The 18,603-nt window shown below is 40.9% G+C and overlaps 2 protein-coding genes across 7 annotated transcripts in view; both read right to left on the reverse strand.

Annotated features, from left to right (window-relative positions):
- The window catches only part of LOC146684399 (potassium voltage-gated channel subfamily KQT member 2-like), a 41,006-nt gene extending 26,270 nt beyond the window's left edge, over window positions 1-14,736 (reverse strand). For all 5 annotated transcript variants that reach the window (XM_085443178.1, XM_085443176.1, XM_085443177.1 and 2 more), the window contains exon 1: window positions 14,100-14,736. In XM_085443178.1, coding sequence (XP_085299304.1) covers window positions 14,100-14,398 — 299 coding nt within the window. In that variant the 5' untranslated portion in view covers window positions 14,399-14,736. The remainder of the gene's footprint in view (window positions 1-14,099) is intronic.
- A 980-nt stretch (window positions 14,737-15,716) lies between these two features.
- The window catches only part of prex1 (phosphatidylinositol-3,4,5-trisphosphate-dependent Rac exchange factor 1), a 79,227-nt gene continuing 76,340 nt past the window's right edge, over window positions 15,717-18,603 (reverse strand). For both annotated transcript variants that reach the window (XM_085443242.1, XM_085443241.1), the window contains 2 exons: window positions 17,934-18,001; window positions 15,717-17,813 (listed from right to left, as the gene is read on the reverse strand). In XM_085443242.1, coding sequence (XP_085299368.1) covers window positions 17,771-17,813; window positions 17,934-18,001 — 111 coding nt within the window. In that variant the 3' untranslated portion in view covers window positions 15,717-17,770. The remainder of the gene's footprint in view (window positions 17,814-17,933; window positions 18,002-18,603) is intronic.

An 18,603-nucleotide genomic window follows, 5' to 3' on the forward strand; every position in this document is an offset into this window, starting at 1 on the left:
GCTAATCAAACTGTTACCTATCTTCACTTATGCACACTGAGACAGATGGTCATTGTGTAGGTGTAGATGTTAGAACCCTGTTTATGTCTGACAGAAGATGTGACTGTGAGAGGAAGGTTGCCATTTAATATTACTATGAATAATTCATCATCAAAACACTAATATTCCAAATGGTTCCAAATGCCAAGTGAAACCTGTATGTAAACCTCGTAGTAAACTGAAGCGTCGATTGGATCAAATCAGTCCACTTGACAGCGCAAAGGCAAATCTTTTTACATCATGCAGTTGTTCTCTGCAAATGTCCATCGCAAATTGTTAGCCAATGAGTGTGTGGTTTCACAGTCAGACCTACCCCTCCTTGTCTTATCCATTTTCCGGCAACCAATTGGATTTCAGGACAGCACTTCAGAAACCAATAGCTGACACCACAGGAGCTACATCTGTCTTTTACTGTGTCTATACAGTGTCGCCTTCAACAGAGCAATCGAAGTTACATTGCCCAGCCTTGCCCCCCTTCGTTCCTCCTTACCACCTTCATGCTCTGTCTCCACAGTCTGATGTGTGATGTGTGGAGGGTCCGGGCTGCGAGGATTAAGGCAGTGGTGACTTTTCCACTGAGACATGTGGCCTGGTCAAAACACAGAGAGCGGCACTCTAAAAGATCTTTAAATATAGTAAACATACCTTGTGTGCCACAGACTGCTCCCAAACACAAGGGGGCAAAAAATACTTCTAAAACACTTAAGTTGGCTTTATTAAACGTTAGATCTTTAGCTGGGAAAACATTTTTAATTAATGATTTAATCACTGAGCACAGCCTTGATTTTATGTTTTTAACTGAAACTTGGTTGGACCAAAGTAACAGTGGAGCTGTTCTCATCGAGACGACCCCTCCTAACTACAGTTTTATCAGTGAGGCCAGGGTGAGCAGGAGAGGAGGAGGGGTTGCTGTCTTATTTAATGAATCATTTCAATGTAAGCAACTATCTCCTGGAAGTTTTCAGTCTTTTGAATATGTGGCTTTACAGCTGAAGGCCCCATCCAAAGTTGTGTTTCTTAATGTTTACAGGCCTCCCAAATACTGCACAGACTTTTTTAATGATCTCAGTGAACTGCTGTCTGTGATCTGTGTTGATTTCGACTGTGTAATTATTGTTGGGGATTTTAACATCCATGTGGACAACCCTCAGGACAAAGGGACTAAAGACCTGAGTAACACTCACTCAACTTTGGGCTGACTCAGCATGTCACAGAGGCCACACATAATAGAGGACACACTCTTGACCTACTGATCTCCAAGTCCTGAGCATTTTGAAGGTTACTGTGTCTGATGTGGGCCTGTCTGATCATTACTGTATTTTCTTTGAAAGTAAAATTTCAGCCCACACAAATATATCAACAGCAGTGATCACAAAACGGTGTATAACTGAATACAGTAGTGAGATCTTTAACCAGGTCTTCCCATTAACACCTGGCCTGTCCAGAGGTTCAGTCAATGAGCTCGTTTAGCTTCAATGCTAAAATGTTAAATGTAATGGACACTATTGCTCCCATTAAGGTGAAGGTTATCTCTGGAAGGAAAAAGTCTCCCTGGAGAAAAAAGAGAGTGTAGGAAAGCTGAGCGCAGATGGAGAAAAACAAACCTCCAGGTTCATTATGACATCTATAAAGAGAAACTTCACAATTATAATTTACAACTGAGGAGTGCAAGGAGGTCCTACTTCTCTGACATCAGTCATAATGCTCGGGTCTTATTTTCTACAGTTGACAGGCTAACAAACCCTCCTGTGTCAGTGGCAGCTGAACTTCATTCGACCATGGCCTGCAATGACTTCGCCAAATTCTTCACAGACAAAATCCAAAAGATTAGACAAGCATCAACAGCATATTCAGGATATATACTGTGTCCACTGAAAAACTGTTTAAACACCATCAAACAGTTTCACCCTATTAACAGCAAAGACCTGGAGGACATCTTAGGCCAACTGAACTCCTCCTCTTGCTGTTTAGATGTCCTGCCAACAAGTTTTTTCAAAAAGGTCTCAAAGACTTTAGAGTCAGACCTGTTACAGATCGTCAACTTTTCTTTCATGTCAGGTGTGTTTCCAGAACCACTAAAAACTGCTGTAATAAAACCTATACTGAAAAAGGACAATCTTGACAAGACACAAATGAACAACTACAGGCCGATCTCAAATCTCCCATTTTTAAGTAAGATCATTGAAAAAGCAGTTTCTCAACAGCTCAATTACTTCTTAAAACAGAATAATTGCTACGATGCCTTCCAGTCAGGTTTTAGACAGAACCACAGCACTGAAACTGCTCTGACCAAAGTGTTTAATGACATATGTCTGAATACAGACAGTGGAAAAATGTCAGTCTTAGTTTTGCTGGATCTCAGTGCAGCATTTGATACAGTTGACCACAACATATTACTCAAATGACTAGAGAACTGGGCAGGTCTTTCAAGAACTGTACTAAACTGGTTCAAAACATACTTAGAAAACAGGAAATACTTTGTATCAATAGGTAACTTCACATCTGAGCAGACAAGTATCACATGTGGAGTTCCCCAAGGTTCCATCTTGGGACCCCATCTGTTTAACATTTACATGCTCCCACTGGCACAGATTATAAAGAACAACAAAATAAACTATCATAGCTATGCAGATGACACACAAATATATATCACAATGTTACCAGGAGACCGAGGCCCTGTACAGGCTCTTGGTAAATGCATCGAGGAAATCAATGACTGGTTGTGCCAAAGAAAAACGATTACAGGTCACCAGAGAACTTCAATCTATACATCTAAAAACCACAAACCAGGCGAGAAATTTGGGTGTAGTGATGGATGCAGACCTAAACTTAGAAAAACACATTAAGACAAAAACAAAATCAGCTTACTATCACCTTACGAATATATCAAGGATAAAAGATCTGATGTCTCAACAGGACCTGGAAAAACTAGTCCATGCATTCATCTTTTGTAGGCTTGATTACTGTAACAGCATCTTTACAGGTCTACCTAAAAAATCAGTCAGACAACTACAGCTCATTCAGAACTCTGCTGCTCGAGTCCTCACTAAGACCAAAAAAGGTGACCACATCAGTCCAGCTCTGAGGTCTTTACACTGGCTGCCTGTCCGTCAGAGGAGAGACTTTAAAGTTCTGATACTGGTCTATAAAGCTCTGAATGGTTTAGGACCAAAATACATCAGTGTCCTCCTGACCCAGTATGAACCTTCAAGATCCCTCGGGTCATCTGGATCCGGTTTTTTATCAGTTCCCAGAGTCAGAACCAGACACGGAGAAGCTGCATTCAGCTTTTATGCTCCTTATATCTGGAACAAACTCCCAGAAAGCCTCAGATCAGCTGAAACACTCAGTTTATTTAAATCCAGGTTGAAGACTCACCTGTTCTCAGCTGCATTTGAATAAAGCACCAAATCCACACTTTTAAATTTCAAAACTTATATTTTAACTACTGATTTTATCTACTGTTTTTTTAATCAATTTGAAATCATGCTTTTTATTGTTTTTGTTTTTTAATGTCTCTGTAAAGCACTTTGAATCACCTTGTTGTTGAATTGTGCTATAAATAAACTTGCCTTGCTTTGCCTTGCCTATAAGTCGGCAGTGTTTCAGATGTGACAGTAGTAAGAGATGCCTCTCCTGATCACCCGGTAACTACTTTTTGAATATGCCTGCCCTTTAAAAAAAAGCTTCAGAGTTATTCAAAAAACGCCCAGGGCTAACAAAACACCTTTTTATAAGTCTTTCTCAAAAAAAGAGTGTTGTTGTACTATTGCGTGTTGTATGACATCTACATGTGTGAGAAATGCAGAAAAGAATAACTCAATCCTTCTTGCTTTTCATAGCCATTTGTGATCACTGGGGAGGTGATGGCATTTCCATAACTTGTCATTTTGATTTATAATTTCACCAGGTGAAAACCAACACTGCTTATGGATTATAGCACACAAAGGCAACACTTACTCATTATTCAAAACTCATTAATCCACTTGATCCCATAAATTAACTCTTCCTGGAGTCTTATGTACTTACATCTATGATATTGCCAAGCAGAACATCAACGCATACTGCCAAGAAATGATTTCAGCACACTGAGTCCAGTTAAACTGCATTTTAGATGGAACATCATTTATTATGCATTTTTTCAGTCTGATTCTTGTCTTTATATAAACTAACCTAGCCATGATAATGATATATTCCTTTAAAAATGTTATTACCAAAGTCAGCTTGCAAGCTTACAACAAAAAAGCTATGATATTACACTTATGACAACAGTAAGAAATAACACATTAACGAGCTCCATGTTTTAACAATGATTGATATGCTGCTCAAAACTTACAGTTTACATTTGGATCACATTAGTTCCTCTAAGTATAGTCACTGAAACTAAATGTTACGGAGGAAAAGGCTACATAGATAGCTAGCTGCATTTGTAATTGGGGATCAGGTTATGCAGATTTGCTGACTTGACCTTGCCCAGCTCATTAGTACTTTCTGATGAGGACTCTTGCTGATAAAAGAAGGTAACAGGACTTGCCTCCTAAAGCAATCAAACAATTAGTCCCTACAGATACTCGATTATCTATAATTTTACCATAAGCACAGCTTCTAGACAGTCATTTCTATCTCTTCATTATATAGGACATACACACAGATAATGGTCCAAATGGGAGGCAAATTCAGATATACAGACTAAGTAAGGTCTTGTGAGGAGATTTCAAATATGACTGTATAATACTAAACAGATATTTTTTATTTAAACAGTGATTCTTATAATAATTGTGTCACATGCCATTTCTGGCATGTCAAGTGTACAGCACGTTGTGTTCAGCTGGGAGTTGTTCTGAAAGTGCTGTATAAATAAATCAGTTGCTTGCTAATTTGCAGTAAATGTTTGCAGTGCAAAGAAAACAACAGTCTGACAGCTGTATGACTGTCCACAGAGTTAGAAATAGACTATATAGATTTTATTCTGCACTGATTATAAATCTGGGATATAATTGCAGCAGATAGCAAACATTTAACAGTGCTTGTAAAAACATCTGCAAATTAATTTGCTCCCCTACAGACAGCAACTTTGTGAATGAGTAAATGAATCAGGCTGTCAGTCAGCTCATCAGACTCAGAGTCGAAGTTAACTCTGGAACAGAAAACCCAACGTTTCCCTCTGGAAGGGTTAACAAACTGAGATTTGTTATCTAAACATGCTTCGTCGAGTTGGGCCAAGACTGGATTAGCTGTTTTCTTGTCTTTACCAATGACCATATAAAAGGTTTTCATGACTTAGCATAGCATCAAGACAGTCTTTATGCTAAGCTATGCTATGCTATGCAAAGTCTTAGCTTCCCAACTCTGTAAGAAAGCACAAACACTATATTGCCAAAAGTATTTGCTCGTCTGCCTTTACACACATATGAACTTAAGTGGCATCCCATTCCTAATCTATAGGGTGTAAATATGATGTCAGCCCATCCTTTGCAGCTATAGCTTCAAATGTTCTGGAACATTCTTCCAGAAGTACATTTGTGAGGTCAGACACTGAAGCTGGATGAGAAGGCCTAAATCGAAGTCTCTGCTCTAATTCATCCCAACGGTTTTCTGTCAGGGTAAGCTCAGGACTCTGTGCAGGCCAGTCAAATTCTTCTGTTCCAAACTGTTCCCACAAACCTGGGAGTACTGTGTACTGAGCCCTCTCCTGTACTCACTCTACACCTACGACTGCACAGCCACTAACAGCTCCAACATCATTGTGAAGTTTGCGGACGACACTACAGTGGTGGGTCTTATCACCAACGGTGATGAGACGGCTTACAGGGAGGAGGTCAGCGCCCTGACCCACTGGTGTCAAGACAACCATCTCACCCTCAACGTCGCAAAGACAAAGGAGTTGATAGTGGACTTCCGGAGGTGCAGAGAAGTACACACCCCCATCACCATCAACGGCGCTGCTGTGGAGAGAGTGAGCAGCTTCCGGTTCCTTGGAGTACATCTGGCTGAGGATCTTACGTGGTCAGTACACACAAACAAAACAGTGAAGAAGGCGCAGCAGCGCCTCTTCTTTCTCAGGAGACTGAAAAGATTCGGCATGAGCCCCCGCATCCTCAGGACCTTCTATCACTGTGCCATTGAGAGCATCCTCACTGGATGCATCACCACCTGGTATGGCAACAGCACCGCCTACAACTGCAAAGCTCTCCAGCGAGTAGTGCGGTGCTCTGAACGGATAATTGGAGGTGAGCTTCCCTCCCTCCAAGACATCTACAGGAAGCGCTGCCTGAGGAAAGCGGGGAGGATCATCAAGGACTCCAGTCACCCCAGCCATAAACTGTTCAGACTACTTCCATCAGGAAGGAGGTTCTGCAGCATCCGGTCCCGTACCAGCAGACTGAGAGACAGCTTTTTCCATCAGGCCATCAGACTGCTGAACACGTCATAGACACCTCAGCTTCACTACTGGAACTTCAACATTATGCACTCCACACTGTATATAAATGCCACTTGTTTTGCACATATTCAACTCTGTATATTTTATATATTTTATAATTATTATAATTATTATTATTTTTATTTTTTTTTACTATTTAATTTGTAAAAATGTGTATACACACACACACACACACACACACACACACACACACGTAGGAAAATATTTAGTATACACATCCAGAAATGCATACACTATTATATATTGTACATATATTTATTAGTTTCAGGTTGGCCATTCTTGTATTTTGCTCGTTTGTGTTGTTGTGTTTGCACATCTCTGTTGCTTGTGGGGCTCGCACACAAGAATTTCACTCGCATGTGCTGTGCCAGTGTGCCTGCACATGTGATGTGACAATAAAAGTGATTTGATTTGATTTGATTTGAGTATCACATTTTCCAAAATATGTAGGTATGCTGAAACATTAAGAGTTCCTTTCACTGGAATTAAGTGGCCAAGCCCAAATCCTGAAAAACAACCCCACACCTTTTCAAACCACTTGTGTTTATGACATCCTGAGCATCACTTTTGAGTTTTTGTTTTTTATTTATGTGTCTTGATATGCTTTAAATGAATGTCCCATCAGATCCTCATTGGAAAAAAATGTAAGGCATTATTTCGTAATGCAAATTAGGTAACTATGGCACATAAACACTGCTATATTCATTATGAGTTCAACAATGATCATTTTTTACTATTTTCTGTTGTAAGTTTTTACACTTTATACTCTGTGAAGTCGTAATTAAAATTCACGTAAAGACACAAAGAACCAGAGACACGATGCCTATTTTACCATAGCTAAACATTTATGGATTTATAATTAAACTTACTAAATTTATATTTTATAAAAACTGCCAGTAGATATAGATGATATATAGTCTACGCCATAAACAAAGGTCAAAGGTCAATGTTTCAACTACAGATGACTCTCTGATACTGAATGCATCACAGCTCATAGACATGCAGTTCTTCTTTTTACATCATTTTATCTCTGGCACCTCAGCCTCCACTAAAAAGCCACAAACAGTGAAAATCACATTCCCTCTTGCATTTGACAAACAGCCACAAAACACACACATCCACTTGTTGCCAGCGAGATCCAGACGACATCAGTGGGAACGTGACTGTTGATCAATCGAGTTGAGGGGGCTGCTGTTGGAAGCAGAGAAGCCTGCATTTCCTCCTGAGCTGAAGATAAAGAAACATTGATTTGTCTCGCTCAGCACAACATTGCCTACCCAGACATACTCATCACGCTAAATTTAGACTGCGACGAACTCGTGGCGAGCAAATAAGGAGGTAAGGATTTTTCACTAAGCAAGTAGTGCATCTGAAGAACAAGTGCCAGCACTGCAGTGAGCGCTCTGTGAACACCGTCAGGGGATGTTTGAGGGTGACGATGGCTTTCTGGGGCACTCAACGTGCAAAAACAAACACAAGTGACCCTGCAAGTGTAGCTGTCTGCTGTCATTGTCTTAATTATGAGCCGCAGAGGTAGCCTTTCTGTGCATTTAGCATTCGCAGTATCCATAACTCGTTGAAAATTTGGAGAAAAAAAAAAGAGAGAGAAATCTATTTTATGTGCAAAAAGTATTTTGACAAATAATCAGAATGCCAAGCCCCCATTCTAATGTTTCCAAAAAGCTTTAGAGTGGCTTGTCAACTATATCAGCTGATCGATTGATTGATCGATATGCAATGCAACTAGCAAGTTAAAGATAATTACATAACAAAGATCTAAGCAACCTGAATTTTTCAAGTCGATCAAATTGTGCAATTTTCCTGGGGCATTCATGTTAAAGTTGCAGTAGGCAAAACCTAAAAGAAAAAAGACGGGGACAGAGGATAGCAGATTTTTTTTTTCTAAGTAAAGACTCCTTCAGTTCTCCCCTTCTGTTCTCTCAAGAGGCAAACATGGGCCTCTACCTGCTTGAAATAGCTCAGTGCTGAGTTTTCCCTTCATGGTGAGTCTGAACCCACCTCATCAAACACAAAACCCTCTGCTTAGCACATCACACCAGTGCATACCCCTTCTTATAGACTATATATAGAAAACATTTTTCTGACTTAAGCTTCTCATCTGATCTGTTCATTCATGTGTTAGATTTTCCAAAGTCTGATAATATAACCAAGATGAGAAAAAGGAGGGAAACTGAACTGAGCTGAATGAAGTTCCATCTCAGTTCTTCACTATAAGTAACTCTTTTCATATATAAGTACCGTTGTCATCCATTATACTACAGAGATATTAGCTATAGGCACTTAACAGGATTTTAGTTTATAGAAAAACACTTTGCTACAATACTCAGTTGATGTGTCTTTTAAGAAAAGTTGCTTTATGGTGTAATGTGTCATCGTAACAGATCAAGTTCTTGTAGTTTTTGTTGAACGGCAGCCACCGTGGCCAAAGGCGACACCAGCAGAATGATGACATATGCTGAAACGTAACAAGAGAGCAGCTCCCATGCTGACTCAAAACTACGCTCAGTGTCGGAGGAGTATTTATCTGAATTCTCTCAGTGTTAGAAACCATATGTTATCTGGTAATTCAGCAAGAAATAGGACAAAGAAATGGAACATCTCAGCCTGCTTTGCGATATTTAACTGGACTATGTTTTAAATAATAGTGCCAACAACAGATATAAAACTGATAGGGCCGGGGCATACATACTGCTGTTTTGCATGAGCTCTTTTTGCAACAACCTGTAAACCTTTTGTGAATGGGCCAGGCTGAGGAAGTCTGAGGATGTGGTTCCCTGTGAGAAAATGGTGGAATGCTCTCCCCTGGTTGGGGAAGAAAGGCTGCCTCCAGTGATAATGGGCAAAGAATATAGGTTATCATTGTCTTGCTTAAATAAGCAACAGATTTTATGGGAAATGGAAATTCTTACCTAAATGCTGCTGTCCAAACAGGGCCATCAGTGCAAGTCTACAGCTCTGTTCAACACAGATGACAGCTTTTGCATGCTGATAACAAACAAGATGTTCTGCCTCCTTTTAAACTGGAGGACACACTAACGTTTTTTCAGTAACGTTTTTTAAAGAAAGCCGGTCACAGACCGCAGCCTCCAGGCTGGGCACACAGCAGGAGGGAGGCAAAGAAGCCCCCCAGCCAGGCTGAGAAGACCCACAGAGCCCCAGCAGCCACGGTCGATCACAGCCCCGGTGCAGAGAGCCCCCTCCGAGGAAACACTGGAGATATGACCCAACAAGGATATATACAGGATAAAAAGATAAAATAAATAAGAATGGGATACAGTATAAATGTAAATAGAGTAAGAAGATAAAAAAATGAATAAGAATAAAATCAATAAATATTAGGTAAAACCTAAATTAATAATATAAATAGAATAACAGGGGGTTATTATATACAGTGGGTTCTCTCCGGGTACTCCGGCTTCCTCCCACTGTCCAAAGACATGCACTTAGTGGGGATAGGTTAATTGGTTAATCCAAATTGCCCATAGGTGTGAATGTGAGTGCAAATAGTTGTCTGTCTCTGTGTGTTGGCCCTGCGACAGACTGGCGACCTGTCCAGGGTGTACCCCGCCTCTCGCCCTATGACAGCTGGGATAGGCTCCAGCGCCCCCCGCGACCCTGAAAAGGATAAGCGGACGCGAATGGATGGAGAATAACAGGATAGAATAAATAAGCATAAAATAAATAAACGTTAGGTGAAAGCTAAATTAAAAAGGTGGGTCTTGAGCCTGTTCTTAAAAACATGTACGTTCTCTGCGGCCCTGAGCTCCTCCGGCAGGCTGTTCCACAGATGAGGACCATACCACTGAAAAGCTGCCTCTCCGTGAGTATGTGTCCTGACTTTAGGGACAATCAATAGGCCAGTACCAGAGGACCTCAGGGTCCGCGAGGGTTCATATGGTGAAACCAAATGTGAGAGATAAGAAGGCCCAAGACCATTAAGACATTTAAAAACCAATAAAAGAACTTTAAAATCGATCCTGAAACACACGGGGAGCCAATGCAGCGATTCTAAAACCGGTGTAATGTGGGCCCGCCCTCTGGTCTTCATCAGCACACAAGCTGCAGAGTTTTGTAAAAGTTGTAAAGGTGAAATATTATTTTTGGGGAGACCAGAGAGCAGGGCATTACAGTAATTAATGCGACTGGTAATGAAAGCATGCATCAACATCTCCGTGTTGGCCCGAGAGAGAATAGGGCGGACTCTGGCTATATTTTTTAGATGATAAAATCCAATTTTGGTTACATGTTTAATATGTGGGATAAAACCAAGCTCAGAGTCAAAAATAACACCCAGTTTTTTCACTTGTAGTGAAGGGCATAGTGAAAATGCCTCTAATTTAGACAAGAGTTTCTCTCTCTGAGCCTCAGGACCGAGTTCTCTGCCATCCAGGATCTTATATCTAGAATACAGTTAAAAAGAGCATCCATTGGTCTGGTGTCATCAGGAGACACGGAGATATACAGCTGAGTGTCATCAGCGTAACTGTGGAAGTTCACTCCACGCCTCCTGATGACACCGCCAAGAGGGAGCATACACAAATTAAAAAGTACAGGGCCTAAAACTGACCCTTGAGGCACACCACAAGTCATTTTATGGATCTTAGAGGAGCATGTATCCATACTCACCATAAAAGTTCTGTCTGAGAGATAGGAAGTGAACCAGTTGTGTACAGCACCAGAAAGGCCCACCGTGTGTTTCAGTCTGTTTAAAAGAATAGCGTGGTCTACTGTATCAAAGGCTGCGCTTAGATCCAATAGCACCAGGACTGAGAGCTTTTGGGAGTCCCAGTTACATCTAAGATCATTTAACCTGCATGTGTGGATATACCAACAATATTTGCCATAGCTTTCCAATAAAAAACCTGCACCCTTGCAAAGCAGTCATGATCAAGTGAGGCTGCACTGAAAAATCTTCTAAATGTGTTTAATTGAGTAAGCCTGTATTTTAAGTGTTGTTTAGAATAGTATATAGGGCACACTCAAACCAACTAGGACTCGGTCTTTTACTTTATCACAGACCCCACATCTGTTAAAAGAGACCACTCAATCACATCTCAGCAGCCTGGCAGCCAGCATCTGTCTACTGCTGTCCTTGCCTTATTGCCAGATCAGCAAAATAATGGAATACCACGCCGTGTCCTTAGGTTGTCTCTCACAATAACCAAAACAGAATTATTTTTTTGTTTTTTGTACTGATTGTCTTTTAGTCATTTTGTTGCCTTTATTCAGTCAGTTTTTGTAGTCTTTTTTTTGTCACATTCTACTCTGGTGCACAACTGAGACATTTAGTCATCTTATAGCTGCAGAGGGTATTCAAGTATCTCACACAGCTGGTTCTATCTGCAAGAGGACACACTATAATCAGGCTCCTGCAGAAGCCAAATGGCTGAAGATAACAGAAAGCTCAGCACTGCATCTGATTGGGAATATGCCTTGGCTTTGTGGAAATTGTTACAGGCTGCAGAGAACTGGCTTTACGTTACTGTCTCAATAGCATTAAGCCTAACGAAAACACCTTTTGTAGCAGAATTTGTGCCAAGAAAGAACTGAGACAAGATGAATTTTGTACAACAGCAGAGATTTAATCCCACAGGGATCCATGACTGTAGATCACTGTGTCTCTTTCCCTTATCTAATGTTTGACCAAAAGTGATGGAGAAAGGCTGGCCTTGGTCTCAGACAGCCAGAAACATAAAGCGAGAAAGAGAGAGAGAGGACCTAAAGCAGCAAGCCCAAGAGTATTCTGGCTATATAGTACTCATGTTCCACATATTGATTATTCACGCGCATTACAACTGAGGCCACTGAACACAACACCTGACTAACATTTCCAGAGAAACCCCATCGAAAAGAAAGAAAGCAGCTAGCATACCTTGTAGTACTGCTTCATTCAAGGCAACTGTTACTTCATGCCAAATGCATTTTCCACTGCAGAAGGGATAAGGAACAGACCGAACCGGCGGTGGAAAGAGCTTACTGTCATCACATGATTGTTTTATAAATCAGCAAGGTGGAAAGATAGAGCTGGGAGATTAAATGAAGTGTGATGACTATGAATAATGCATAGAACAGACAAATGGAATAGAGGGCAGACATGTGGTGACTCTGTGTGGCTTCTTTGGCTGGTGCTTATTTGTGTCTGTTGATCGCGGTCACGTGTCCTACTCTACAACTTTCTGGAGGATTCTGATTTTAGACAACACACATGTTTACTGACCCTTTTCTAACGAGGCTGTCTGGCGTAGCTTGGCTACTAAAACACATCATGTCTGCGTGCACTAGATTCAGCCACAGAGCTCGCACTGCTTCCTAAGAGCAGCAATGAAGAGCATCTTTTAAAAAAAAAAAGGCATAACAAATGGAGACTCGGCTGCTGTAGTATTCGGTTAATATTTCAGAAGTACCCAGAGGGCTCTGTGTGAGTGCGTGTGGTTTCACATTAGAGCACAGCCTTACTTCTGGGCATCCAGCTGTGTCTGGGGATTCGATATGCTGTGCACAGTGAATTCCTCAATTCTGTGGCTACTTCATCTCCTAACTACTAAGCATGCAGCATCACTGAACTGGAAGGAGTCAGACGAAGCTGGAAGAGGGGTCTTCCAAACACAGGTGACACACCTTTTCATTTGAAGAATGTGTTTGTGAAGGGAACATACTGTAACCATTTCATCTCATTAGTATGTTATACATAACACACTGGAGTGGGTCCACGCAGAAAAGCATTTGACTAATGTCTGCTGTATTAAACAGGAAGTCTGCATCACGACATGGACTTCATGCGATTATGAGGCAGGGAGGCGATGAATAAATGAGAAATGTAAGATCAGAGACTGGGTATCCTGCGAGTCTACTGAATAGATTCTGACTGTTTTTTCAATCTTTCATCTTCCAGGTTGGCAGACAGAAACTGCTGCAGCACCACTTCCGCATGAAAAAATCATGTTATCCTTTGTGATTTCATGCTCACTAGAGATTACAGATCGTGAGGCCTCATATCGATGATGGCATCTCTGGGGGTCTGACATTAACTCTTTATGTTCGACCCAAACCTCACTTAACCTAACAGACAAGGGAAACAACAGCAAAGCACCATGTTCCAGCTGCAAGAACTCAACAGACTGTCTGAGTTCTCCCTCAACGCTCGCACACACATGCGTGTTAGCAGAGTCCACATCACTGTGCGGAGTCAGACTGCAGCGTCTACTAGGAGCTGTCCACGGAGCACGGTGCTGAAAGCTGCCGCAACGTATGGTAACTCCAGTCAATGAAGACCAACCGTTTGTGGACGTGGGCACATGTTAAACACTAACTGCAAGCATCGTGGACATGTTAAAGTCTTCCAAAATGACACTCTGACGTAAGCATGAGTTGCAAAAGCCAACAATAAAGAGTTGGAGAAGGAGTTATGGAGGTGAAGTGACTCCTGTCGTGTGATTAAGGCTCTAGCAGTTCGGCAGCAGGACCGCATTTAACCCTTTATTGCGTCGCACGATCATTATCAGTAATGCAGAACGAGACACCCGATCTGCAAAACTCCACAGCATCTTTCCTAATCCAAGGCACGGCAACTGTGGCAGAAGCCCAAAACTGCACTTACACATAAGCGTGGTAGATGAACGCCCATCCCCGCGGTCTTTCCAGCGCATTGTAGAGAAAATTCTGTAGTTTCCGATAGCTGGCGTTTTTCTTCGACGGTCTGGGTCTTCCTGCGGAGATGCTGGACCTCGGTCTGCAGAGGATGCTGCTCCGCTTGGTGCTTTCCGAGCCCGCAATGAGCAGTGCCCCATCCCTGCTGGATTCCGGAGCTCCCGGGTCCAAACCCACAAACCCGACTTTGTGCTTCTTCTCTCCGGCTTGAGTTGGGTAAACCCCGCCGTTGAGAGATTTCTGCACCATTCTAAAGTCGAGACTCTGAGGAGGAGTTGTCAGTGCCCTTGCCGCGGGGATGCATCACCGGTGCTGAGGGGTGTGTGCTGGTGGTGAATGCAGTTGATGTCGGTCCCTCTAGAAAAACCAATTGCAATAAGCATGCGAGACTGCACCGTGTATGCTTTTACCTTAGCCCCTTCCGGCCATCTGACACACAGCAAGGAGCGAAATGCGAAATTTATTTCGTTGGTGACCAGGGATTTAAAAGCGTTCTTCAATCATCTTATTGCCAGAAATGCTCTTAATCGAATTACAATAATGAATTAAGGCCAAGTTCAAGCGCCAGCTTTCTTCCAGTGCTCTCTTTAAACAATCCTAGGGTTTAAACTAACTTGGGAGGGTGGGGAAGTCCATTACTATATGTCCGAAAGAATCGTGTTTTAAGAATCCGGCGTAAGATAACCTGCCATCTTCACCACTTAACTCCAACACGGGAGGAACTGCAGGAAAGGGTTTAACTGGATTATGCACTCTCATGTAATATTCATGCGTGAAGCTTTTTCACTCGGGATAATGGACACCGAAAACTATGTCAAGCTATGCCTCGAGGTTTGTGTTCCCTCGACAGGAATACACATGCAGCCTGAGACGGTATCAACAACAGCCAAGACAGCAGACAAAGAAATGGAGCATCCCAGCCTGCTTTGCGCACACTCCAGCGTGAAACAATATAGACCAGTTTGCATCCACCTGAAAGTGAATGACGCGCACACAGTGATGAGAGTAGCAGAACGGCAACAGTTTCAAAATAATGCAAAGCCTATATACAATTTAAAAAGGTGCACAATATTGAAAACAACAATTTTTAACGGAATTGATGCAAAGAACCTCTCCCTATAGTTAATTCTCAACCACTCTGCTTTTCTGAGATACTCAGTTGTACTCGTTTATGTTACTGGGCTGTTGTAGTTGTGCTTTTTAGCATTAAACGGCCTTGCCAGTCTTTTGTTACCATGTCAGAACTTTTTCCAGCTCAAGCATTTCTTATTTTGTCGCTGTTGTTTTCAGTTAACTATAAGAGTTAAATGATTAGCAGATTACTGGATCTTTTGTTTTAATTCAAATGACACCAGATTATATGCACTATGACATCAAGCACAAATATGAGAATGAGTAAGATGAAAAAAGAAACCATCACAATGGTATTACTTAGTCACAGCCTGCTGTCATGGTGTGAAAGCATAAAGATGTAATCATCTTTTTGACTCATGCAAACTTACACGGAGCACATACATAGGGTCCACTGTAAAGAAGAAAGGGTTAAAGAAACAAACAAACATCAAAATGAAAATAAAATATCCCGAAGGACATCCCAGCCGCCACTGGATCAGCCAACAATACTGCTGCGCTGAAAAGTTTGTCGTACTGAGAACATTTTATTCACTAGCTTGTTAAGATTCCATTTACAATGATAATTTTTAGAAAGTTTCAACAACAACAACAAAAATCCTTTTTACAGTTATTTGCAAGCAACAAAAAATTGCAGGTAAAGTATATACAATTTGAAACATTAGAATAATGTAAGTACATGTGTAATCAGTGACATGTATGTCCTGCTACACCGATATGCTGCAATCATTAGCTAATTTGAACCGGTAGCACAGTTAAGACCAGGTTATGATAACTAACGCTGCACTGGGAGTTTTATCATATTTACAGTGCTCGGGTTAAGAGCAACGTTTGAGAAAGAAAACTAAAACAATGCAAATAGCCATGGGTTTTATATGCCAACTGATGGATGTCAATTTGTGTTGGTAATGCTACTGCCAAGGGATGTGTAGGGACTATTCCAACATGAACCAAATAAAAAAATAAAAAGATCACATGACCTGCTGTAATGTCAAGTGAGGTCCTTGAAATCCATGTCAAACCTTTTTTAACAGTCAGAAACAAGTTGTCAGTGAGGTTACAGTTAAAAAAGAGAATCAGGTTCTCTTTAAATGCACAGTTAAACATACAAAAAGGTTTTATATACTATATTATTTCCATAAAATATCATCCAGTTTAATTTACACGACCTCACTCCCCCTCCCTCTGACACTGCTACAGCTTGTATGTACAAAATAATAATAATAAAATGGTCAGTAAACTAATGTTACTGGGTTTTTTTCAGTCATCAAACAGTCCCTTTGTTCACATCACCAGCAAACTGCATACAGTACTTTTTTTCTAACACTGAATGGACCAATTTTTGTGCTTCTTTTAATACCTAAAGTTAACACAATCGTTTCGAGACAACATAAAAGCCAATTGAAAAAAACAAAAAATCAAAAGGTGTCTTAGTTAAGTGAAGGTTATCCTTCAACTAGAAGACTTGAATTAATATATTAATAATTTAACAGTATCCTGATAACTTGGCTGCTTGTTGAGAAACAACCTTGTATAGTTTCTTCCTTTGTCCTGATTCTGATTAGCTAGCTTCAGTACATCCATCCCTTGCACTCCCTGAAGATTAATGTAACACATAAATAAAATGAAATACACCAGAGCAGTTACATCCAAAAGACGGCATGCCATTGGTCCTTTAAATACTGTTCAATACGTAGGCTGGAATGCTTTTTAGATTCTTTTAATACCCGATATAGTATAAGTAGGCGATAAAACGCTCCTTCTTGGACACAATAAATAACTATTCTTCATATAGTGCAGTAATACAGTACTCACACTAAACCTACAGTAATTGCACAGTAACCACATGCAGCAATCCCACCCCACCCCCATGCCATCTTCATCTGCCCCTCAATCCCTACTTCCATTTCTCTGTCTAATCTTTAACTTTCTGCATCTTATATGAATTACAGGGCATTCAAGTATTCTACTTCACTCGGGGTCCACACATTGAGCCCTGGGGAACGCCAGCCTGAACAGAGAAACACGCAACTCTCTGGATTTTGCAGTCCAAGGCAAAATGAAATGTCTGCATTTAGGATGACAGTCAGCTACAGGTAGTTTGGTTAATCCAGTTAATAATACAAGCTCAACTGTGAGAATAACCACTGTGGACATTGTCTTTATGGGGCCTCGTCATTTTTCGTATTGTTGTGAATATTTTGAACCGGTTGTTAAGTCGACATGGTTTGGAAAGAGAGCCAACAGAATAATGCTTCTATATGGTTAGCTCCAGTAAAATAATACATAACTAGTCCTGAGACTCAGGTTGCATCAGTCTCACTGTAGGTGCTCTGAAGACTCTAGTGGTATCCACGCCGGAATGATCCCTGTGTAAGCGGGGCAATGGGGAGAGGCAAAGGTTTTCCACTGCCAGTGTCTCTATGCTCCTGTCATCATCAGTTCCTCATTCACCCTCTCTGTGATGACTTTGCTGAAGTGACAGTATCCTTAGAGGTCTCCATCTGAGGGTGGCAAACATAGCTTGAAGAGCCTGTTTTAAAAAAAAAGAAGCAAAACTTCAAATGAGGGGAATCCACCCAGATTACATATAAACAGTGCAATTATCTGAAAGGCATGGCTTAAGGTGCCTAGAAATGGTTTCATTCAGTACCTTGGAGCTGATGGAGGCATCTGGTCCATTACCTTGAGATTTTTAGCAGACAGCTCAACTCTTGCCCCCTTATAAGAGAGAAAATATATAAGCTAAAAGCTCAACATAACAGACAGCTTGACTGCCATTAACAGATTAAACACAGAAAGCTCTCCGTGTGCTCGTATTTTATGACAGAGGCATGGAAAGAAACAAATGAAATGCAATATGAAAAATTAATAACAGTAAAATATGAAAAACAGAAGTGCTAATTGCTGACAAATAATGAAAAGTTGGGTTTAGAACTGCTCATTACTGTTATATAATATACTACAACATGCTCTTAAATGTCCAGCAAAGGGAGGTACATAGGATTTCTGATCCAGTGTGTTCACGCATCAACTCAATTAAATTGAACTTTGCTGTCTATTTAAATAAGTCCTAAAAGATTGCATTTCAAACTAACAAAATAATCTATACATATTTCTTGTTTGGTTGTTTGTATAATTAGATTGATGACCATTAAAAGTTCCTTTCACTGGAAAAATATTGAAAACAATTTTTAAATGCCAGCAAATGCAATTAATGCGGTGCCATGCATCTGCAATGTGTGCAGAATGTTGTTCAATATAAGACCTTGCCTGAATGTCAGCAGAGATTTTTCTATGATGTGCATGTTTGTTTCAGCTTT

This window comes from Copadichromis virginalis, linkage group LG20, assembly GCF_057382275.1.
Source record: "Copadichromis virginalis isolate Kocher_CV1m ecotype Utaka linkage group LG20, C_Virginalis_male_GT1.1, whole genome shotgun sequence".
Taxonomy (NCBI): Eukaryota; Metazoa; Chordata; class Actinopteri; order Cichliformes; family Cichlidae; genus Copadichromis; species Copadichromis virginalis.